Here is a 9535-nt window from a genome sequence, read left to right on the forward strand (position 1 = left end):
GTTTACATTAACGCGATCATACTCTCTATTGCTCGGGCTCAGTTGTTTTAATTTTAACTTTCTTAGCTGTCTATGCAAATTTAATAGTCCAATTTCAACTTCCTCCTCATAGATCAAACTCCTCTGTGCCTCTGAAAAGAGATCACAAAAAGGTCCTAAAATGGCAATGTTCTTTACATAATGACAGGCCCGGTGATCTTAAGGTTCCCCAGGATGGAAGCTGCAAGCAGTTCTCCAAAAGCATTACATGCGCCAATGAAAAACGGTACCTCCCATACGGCCAATCAGCATTTCTAAGGCAGACATAAAGACTGCTCTCCTGGATATGGCTTAACTGCTTAGAAATTCTTTTTCTAATAAGTCAGACACTAGCCCATCACACCACATCACCACGCTAACGTGTTCAGAGAGAGCTGCCTGTGGTGTTCCGGAAGCACAGAGTTGGCATTTGTGGGGGCATAAGAGAGCAGAGAAGGCCCTGAGGCCTGGCACAGAGGTGCCAGGTCGGCTGAGCTACCCCTGCCTAGCCCTCTGAAGCACCTCCAGGTCCTGAACAGGTGTTTTCTGCAGAGCATGAAAGCTGAAAGGGATCCCCTGAGATTCCCAAATATCCTCACCCAATGGTTTTCCAAGAGCAGATCCCAGACTAGCATCCTCATCATCTGTAGCCCTGTTAGAAAGGCAAGCTCTCAGACCACACTGGAGACCTACAGAGCCAGACTGCTGGAGAAGGGGCAGTGGTTTCTATTTTCATAGCTCTCCAGACAATTCTGATGTGGGTGAGCATTCAGGAACCACTGCCTGGGTAAATGGAACATGACAACAAGAAGAAAAATCATGGTGGTGAGTCTTTTTTTTTTCTTTCTGAAACAGAGTCTGGCTCTGTTGCCCAGGCTGGAGTATAGTGGTGTAATCTCAGCTCACTGCAACCTCTGCCTCCTGGGTTTGAGCAATTCTGCCTCAGCCTCCTGGGTAGCTGGGATTGCAGGCAGCTAATTTTGGTATTTTTAGTACAGACGGGGTTTCACTATCTTGGCCAGGCTGGTCTTAAACTCCTGACCTCGTGATCCACCTGCCTGGGCCTCCCAAAATGCTGGTATTACAGGCATGAGTCACTGCGCCCAGCCAGCAGTGAGTCTTTATGAAAGAAAAAGCTACACCACTTTATTCCTTGATACCCAGTAGCAGGTGTGGAAACTGTTTATACAAATGTTTATGACTGGTTCTCTAAATTGATTTTGATTTCCCACAGTTGTGTACGGCACAGCTTCAAGAGAATATGATCTTCGTGCTTATAATGAGTGGTGGCTACACGTGCTGGGGTGGAATTTTGTCTTGACTGGTGCAGTAAGCTCTGGGGGCTGGATCTGTCCACATCCTAGAATGAAGCCACACTGCAGCTTTGGGTCAACTGCACTGCTTTCTACTGTTTCTCAAGTTGATATGTCTGATACCCACCTCGGGTACCGTGTGTGTGATATCCACCCTTCAGTATTGTACGTTTGACATCTGTCCTTCAGTGTCTACATAGACCTGGGAGGGAGTGGCAGATACGCCCATATAAGGCCCAGATCCTTCTGTGCCAATGGGTGAAGGCTTTCCAAAGCCTCATTAGGAAATTGTAAGAAAGGAACCTGCAGGGTATTGGGAGGCGGCTGCCATCGTGGCTCTTTTAACCTGTCTTTTTCCCTTCTATTTCTCTTCTCCCTCTTCTGTATGTTTACCTTCTGTTTCCCTTTGCTTTCCTCTCACAGTGTCTGACCACTGCTCTCTGTCTTTTATAAGGTGTGTTGTGCTGAAATGGAGCTGGAATTGGCAAAGGTACTGCAGAACTGCACCGGGAGAAGGGTTTCTGCAGCATACATGTCTTGAGCAAAATGATCTCTTAGAAGGGCTTGAAGCAACATACAACCCACCTCCCTGCAACCCTTTGGCTACATAATGGGTGTAAAAGCTCATGAACAGATGCCAGCCATGTGAATCTTCATCTTCTTCCAAGATACTTCTGGGTCGGGATCCCAAAGGCCCTGACAACTGAAAGGACACAAGTGCCACCATCCGTCACACGCACGCTACATCAGAGCGGCTGTGCCCCCACCGGCATCAGCCCTCTTGGACAGGTGCACAGTGGGCTGCAGAGAGCGGCTGCAGGATGCTGCTGAGTGATGGCCTCACCTTGAGGTCTCTGTGGACGATGCCCATTCTGTGGAGATAGTACACAGCGTCCAGGACTTGGCGTATCAGAGTGCTGGCATCCTTCTCTGTATAAAACCCCTTCTCCACTATCCGGTCAAATAGCTCTCCACCAGACACCCTGGCAAGAAAGAACACATTAGGAGTTTGAGAGAATTCGTTGAATTGTGCAGGGAAAGCTTCCAGTGTGATAAAAGGCCCAAACTTTATTTCAAAAGTGAATCCAGTCTCAGATTTAGATGTTGCCCCCCATTCCTCAGAAGCTATATCCAGGAAATGTGTCCATGCCATAGCAGTGTAAATGACTGGACCAAGGTAAAGGAAGTTTGAGAAAACAGGACCCACAGCCCAGCCACACCTGGGGTCTCTGTAGGCCTCTGCCTCCGTTCTGCTCTGATAATGTAAAGTTTTTTTTAAAAAACCCTTCCTGAATAGCAGGATCCTCCAATACAGGGAGACGACCCTGGATAAGACGTCTCCTTTTCATAAGACAGTATCCTTAAATGACCGAGAGTGTTGTGGGCAAAGCGCTGGCCTGCCAACAGGATGTCTGGGTTTTTGACCAAGTTCTGCTCCTAATGTACTGAGTTATGAACACTCCCTGAATCCCTGGACCTTGATCTTTTTATGTGTAAAATGAGGGGATGAATCTAGTCAACCATTTTCAACACTGGGTAGGAACATGCCCTTGGAATGATCAGAACCTCAAAGCCACTTGTGATTTATGAAAAAGGCAAAAAATCAACCCTATATTTCATTGCTTTGCTTTGGTTTGAGTGATGCTGTATCCTTTTTATTTGCTTTGCATTTCAGATTGTATTTAACATTTTAAAACATTTTTCAAAATGGGATTAGGTTGGCAAGGGCCAAGAAGCCCTGCGGGCTGGGGGCAGCCTCTCTGGCACCTTTCAGCTCTGATATTTGACGCCACTCTGAGTTCAACAAAATAACGGAAGTGTAAGAGCCAGAATACAAACAACTCAACCACGGCTCTCCAACGCATCTCAGATCATTAAGCCTTCTTGGAAATAAATTGGAAGGGATTTATTAACACTTCTGAAAAACAAGAGAAACATTTTCCAAAAACAGGATGAGACAGATTTGAAATACTCAAATCAAAAAGCAGCTTAAAAACAACTCTTGTATCTTTCATAGACATAGCAAAGACAAGCCCTACAGTAAGACACACTCGTACACAAACACACGGAAATAGGATTCACTTTCTGCAAGTCATGGCAATTTATGTGAAATAACTGATCCACTGAAACCTTCTTTTAAAAAAACAAAGAACACAACCACTGCAGCTGTAAAAGGCCTGAGTGCTAGTCTCTTCCATTACCTCTTGTCATGGCAAGCAATATTGTGTTTGGGTAAGATTTCATTTCTAAGGCAAACTGACAATCTAGGTAAGAAAGAGGTGCTCAGGAGAAATAAAAAAGCAATTCAAAGAGTGAAAGAAATGGAAGAGACTGGGAGAAACTACATTTTAACAACCGTGTTGTCTAAATGATCCAAGCTTAGGTAAGCCAAGAGCCCAGGATGTCCCTCCTGACACCAACTTCTCTCCAGTCGTCATTTTTCAAGAACCTTCCCCCAACAAGTTTCAACATCTGAAACTCTTCAGAGCTTGAGAACGTATCACAGAGGTAGACTGCTGTTAGGGCCGAGGAGAGTCTGGGTGCCCTGGAAGCATTCACTTCTTCTTATTATTTTTGAGACAGGGTCTCATTCTGCAGTCCAGGCTGGAATGCAGTGGGATGATCACAGCTCTCTGCAGCCTTGACCTACAGGGCTTAAGCGATCTTCCCACCCACCTCAGCTTCCCGAGTAACTGGGACCACAGGCATGCGCCACCGCGCCCGGCTAAGTTTTGTATTTTTAGTAGAGACAGTTTCATCATGTTGCAGGCTGGTCCCAAACTCTTGGGCTGAAAGGATCCTCCTGCCTCGGCCTCCCAAAGTGCAGGGATTACAGGCGTGAGCCACTGCACTCGGCCTGTATTCACTTAATTATTTATTCAATCACTTACTCAACATTTCCTGGGTGTCTATTACATGCCAGCGAGCATGCCCGGGGGAGGCAATCGAGGCAGCTTTCGCGGTGAAAGAGGGACGTCCGTTTAGGCTGTGCCCTTCCATGTCCTCTACCATCGGTCCCCTTTCAGTAGTGGCCTCCCTAACTGGTGTCTCCAGGGCCTGCTTCCCACCGTTCTGCCTGCTACCGCCTCACCTCTGCAGCTGCTGGAGGACCTCTGGCCAGAACGCTCACCCCTTCCATTGCTCCCACCACCTCCTGCCCTTAGGACCCCATGATCCACACCTTGCCCGACCCTGTGCCTCCCTCAAATCCTACCTGTCCTTCTTCTCATTCTGCCAAGGTCCTCTCATTCCCCACTATGTGATATATGAGGTATGGACGAATTCTACTGAATGAAAATATCTGCATACAGTATTTTCTGTCTTACGGCAATGCGATAGGGCAGCAATGCAGTGAAAACTTAAGCATCTAAGTGCAGCGTGTACTGTTGCAGAGTCTCAATGCCCTGCACATTTAACATTCTGCGTCTTACAGTTCAAATTGCAACTGTTTCTGAACATTTCATGGAAAGAACTTGGTTTCCTTAGAAACCGAGGCACAAGGGGAAAGTTTAGAAACCTGCCAATAAGGAAATGTGACGATGATATTGTCAAATATTTTTATAACTAAATATATCTTAAATCTGCAAATCTCTTTGTACTTTTCAAAATTCTCCTTAAGCCTGCATTTCAAAAACCTATGGTACTGTTATGAACTGAATGTTTATGTCCTCAGAATTTATATGCTGAAGACGGAATCCCCAGTGTGATGATGGTGTTGGAGGTGGGGGTCTTTAGGAGGTGATTAGGTTTAGATGAAGTCAAGAGGCTGCAGCTGGCGGCAGTGGCTCATACTTTGGGAGGTCGAGGAGGGCGGATCATCTGAGGTCAGGAGTTCAAGACCTGCCTGGCCAACATGGTGAAACCCCGTCTCCACAAAAATACAAAACTAGCTGGGCTTGATGGCGTGTGCCTGTAATCCCAGCTACTCAGGAGGCTGAAGCAGGAGAATTGCTTGAACCAGGGAGGCCGACGTTGCCGTGAGCCAAGATTGTGCCATTGCACTCCAGCCTGAAGCAAGAATCTGTCTAAAAAAAAAAAAAAAGATGGTGAGGCCCCCATGGTGGGATCAGTGTCCCTGTAAGAAGGAGACCAGAACTCTCTTTACCATATGAGGACACAAGGAGAAGGCAGCTGCCTCCCAGGCAAGAATGGAACCCTCACTATAATCTTTCCAGGCTAGCACCCCTAGACTTCCAGCCTCCAGGATGGTGAGAATATACATTTCTGTGGTTTAATCCAGTCTACGTGGTATTTTGCTGCAGCAGCCAGCACTGACTCATTCATAAAACCAGTTGTGAGGTAGACAGGGCTACCACCACTGTCCCAGAATCACTGCTGCGGTAGTAAGTCTGGCATCATGGCGAGCTGCACGTCCCAATTTCAGACTCGCAGACCATGCTTAAGTTGGCTGCTTGGCTGCTGAGCTGACCGACTGGGAGATTTTTTTGTGTCAGTCACCTTCTATGTCAAGCCTCCTGTGTGCATGTCTGAAAGCTCCACATCAGAAATGAAATTCCCCAATTAAAACATGCAGAGCATCGGAACAAAGTTGGAAGGGAAAGGGGTCAGGTGAGTGAGGAAAAGGAGTAGAACCATAATAATATATCAATAAATAAAATGAATAAATGAGGCCAGCGCATTGGCTCACGCCTGCAATCCCAGCACTTTGGGAGGTCAAGGCGGCTGAGGCTGCAGTGAGCTGTGATCGCACCACAGCACCCCAGTCTGGGTGAAAGGCCAAGACCCTGTCTCAAAAAAAAAAAAAAAAAAAGTGAATTAATGGTATAATAGCTATTAGGAGAGAGGCTCAGCTTTGTAGAATGCAGATCTGGAAACGTAAACAGACTAGCAAAGATTAAGGAAGCAGAAGACAGAAGAGATGGTAAAACAATTCTCTGCTCTTCTGAATTCCAGATTTGAGGTTTATTTAGAACAACCTGCTCTGTATTCAACTTGGGTTTGTTCAGTTACTAATCTTCCTTGCCTAAGGCACTATACTGCTATTGTACTGTGTGTGAATTTTAAATATGCAAATAGGAAATAGTTTGATATAATAATCTCAGTAAAATTTCAGCATGTTTGCCAAATTTTACATGATGTAAATCCTTTCCAATTAAGAAGTAATTGTCAAGAAATGTAACATCATTTTGAAGTTGCTGGACTGAGCAAACTAAACGCTAATGATACAGTGGTACACTGCAATACACTCTAATCGAGTCAATATGCAATGACTTATTAGTCCTTGGTCAACCATGCTGCTATTTACATGCATTCAAACCTTCTCCATCTGATTCTGGTAGATATCTTGTTATCTTAAAATTTACTGCTAATTGTAATTTCAAGTATTTTAACAGTATCAACCACATGTTCATTCAAAGGGAGCACTTCTGTCAATGCTGGAAGCAGGCTCCAACAATCCATTCTGCTCCAGAATGGAAGCTAGATGTAATAAAGTAATATGAAGAGGGCCAAACAGTACAATGCTGTGAGAGCCCTCCGAGAGATACCAGCCGTGATGTTAAGGTGATACAAAGTAGTGGCAGGGCAGATATTTGAAATTCACCTTTGAAATACCTTTGAAATTCACAAAGGCTGCCCCATGCCAAGGCTGGGGGAGTGGAGAAGACACAACGAGCATGCTGAAATGGGCCCCAGAGCAAGGCTGGTTCTAAGTGTGTTTTCTCAGCACCATTTCTCTTCTTTATATTTAGTCCTAAGGGGAAGATACTTTTGAAATCTGTAGGCGGTGATGAAGAGAGGCTGCAAACAAAGCATTTTTCAGCTGAGAAATCCCAAGGTCTGGAAGGCAGATATCTACCTTTTCAACCTGGCTTGGAGAAAGTTAGTTCCCATCTTCTCCATCTTTTCCTCAATCAAGATCTACCTTGGCAGAACCTGAGATTTTCCTCTTTCCACAAAGGGCAGCTGCCCGTCATCCCACCCTGGTGCCTACAATCGCCATTACTTCATTAGGTTTGGTGCCCACCTGCACACACTCCATGCTCCTGGGGGCCTCCCTCACCCACCTCTGGGAGATTAAAATTTCATTTCATGCAGCCTCCGCCCTCAATATTTTCTGCCTTCAACAAATCCTACTTTAATAATTTTTAAAATCTTTATTCTTAGAATTCCATTTCACAGTATCTTCCAGGCCTAAATCTGTTCAGAAATTTCCAAAATACAAACACATGCCTTTTCATCTAATAGGCTGGCTCTGATTCTGGGCATTTTGCCTTCTCCATATTGGGGTGTTATGGACCAAACTGTGTGCCCCTAAAATCCATATAGTGAAGTCCTGACCCCCCAGTACGCCTCTGAGTCTGACTGCCTTTGGAGATAGGGCCTTTAGGGAGGTAACAAAGGTTTAATGAGGTCGTATGGATGGGCCCTAATCCAACAGGACTGATGTCCTCATACAAAGAGGAAGAGACACTGGGAATTCCATGCACATGAGGAAGGCCAGGTCAGGACACAGCAAACGGTGTCTGCGAGCCAAGGAAAGAGGCCTCAAGACAAACCAACCCTGCTGACACTCTGGTCTTGCACTTCCAGCCTCCAGAACCGTGAGAAAATCAACGCCTATTGTTTAAGCCGCCCAGTCTGTGGTATTGTTACATTAGCCCAAGCAAATACACCAGGCAACATAAAGGATCTTCCATACTCACGCAATACACCTTTGAATATACATTCTCTTTTTTTGAGACAGAGTCTCGCTCTTTTGCCAGGTGCCAGGCTGGAATGCAGTGGCACAATCTCAGCTCGTGCAACCTCTACCTCCCAGCTTCAAGCAATTCTCCTGCCTCAGCCTCCTGAGTAGGTGGGACGACAGGCACGCGCCACCACACTCAGCTTATTTTTATATTTTAGTAGAGACGGGGTTTCACTATATTGGCCAGGACGGTCTCGATCTCTTGACCTCGTGATCCGCCTGCCTCGGCCTCCCAAAGTGCTGGGATTACAGGCGTGAGCCACCGCGCCCACCCACATTCTCTCTATCTACTGCTTCCAGGTTTCTTGGAGGAAACCTACCCACCATGTTCGCTACTTTATTGTGCTTTGTTTCTTCACCAAATCATGGCATGATCTTGTATGGACCCAGACAATAAGGTGTCTGTTTCCAATGGGTGCGCAGTCCAGTGCGGCAGACTGACACACACAGCCAAGTAAACCACAGTGTGAACGGCTTTGAGAGTGGAGGGAGGCGGAGTGGTGAGGGTGCTTTGGAAGACATCAAAAAGACACCCAGAAGGGACTTCTGGAATGGGGCAGGAGGAGGTGAATCTGAGCTATCTGAAAAGGAAGAGCAGGCTGGGCGTGGTGGCTTACACCTGTAATCGTAGCAGTAGCACTTTGGAGGCCGAGGCGAGTGGATCACCTGAGGTCAGGACCTCGAGACCAGCCTGGGCAACATGGCGAAAACCCATCTCTACAAAATATTTAAACATTAGCTGGGTGTGCTGATGCATGCCTGTAACCCCAGCTACTCAGGAGGCTGAGGCACGAGAATCACTTGAACCCGGGAAGCAGAGGTTGCACTGAGCCCAGATCATGCCACTGCACTCCAGCCTGGGCGACAGAGCAAAACTCCATCTCAAAACAAACAAACAAAACCAAAACAGCGCATAAGGAAGCACTAAACACACTTAAATTTTTCTTGGGGAACTTGCTTGTTGAGACTGATAAAGAAATTCTACTTATGGATTACTTATAAAAAAAAAGTTAAAGGATTTGTTAAGAAATTATTAGCATGCTCAAGATGTCAACAGAAAATAGTTAATCTTGTCTAACTTAAAGCACCTGTTCACAATGTAAAGAAGGTAAGTTAATGACAAGTCATTTTCATTTTCTTTTTTTTTTTTTTTTTTTTTGTATCCCAAGACAGTGAACCACATCTTATCCATGTTGAATCGCCGGCCAGGCGCGGTGGCTCACATCTGTAATCCCAGCACATTGAGAGGCTGAGGTGGGTGGATCGCAGGTCAGGAGTTCGAGACCAGCCTGGCCAATATGGTGACACCCCGTCTCTACTAAACATACAAAACTTAGCCGGGCATGGTGGCGTGTGCCTGTGATCCCAGCTATTTGGGAGGCCGAGGCAGGAGAATTGCTTGAACCCAGGAGGCGGAGGCAGCAGTGAGCTGAGGTTGCGCCACTGCTCTCCAGCCTGGCCCCTGGTGACGGAGTGAGACTCTGTCTCAACCACA

The 9535-nt window shown here is 46.2% G+C and overlaps 1 protein-coding gene across 4 annotated transcripts in view; it reads right to left on the minus strand.

Annotated features, from left to right (window-relative positions):
* Positions 1-9535, minus strand: part of CAMK1D (calcium/calmodulin dependent protein kinase ID) — a 457067-nt gene that overhangs the window by 57880 nt on the left and 389652 nt on the right. For all 4 annotated transcript variants that reach the window (XM_017529857.2, XM_017529858.2, XM_037739034.1 and 1 more), the window contains exon 4: positions 2176-2314. In XM_017529857.2, coding sequence (XP_017385346.1) covers positions 2176-2314 — 139 coding nt within the window. The remainder of the gene's footprint in view (positions 1-2175; positions 2315-9535) is intronic.

Source organism: Cebus imitator, unplaced genomic scaffold (genome assembly GCF_001604975.1).
Source record: "Cebus imitator isolate Cc_AM_T3 unplaced genomic scaffold, Cebus_imitator-1.0 Scaffold61, whole genome shotgun sequence".
Taxonomy (NCBI): domain Eukaryota; kingdom Metazoa; phylum Chordata; class Mammalia; order Primates; family Cebidae; genus Cebus; species Cebus imitator.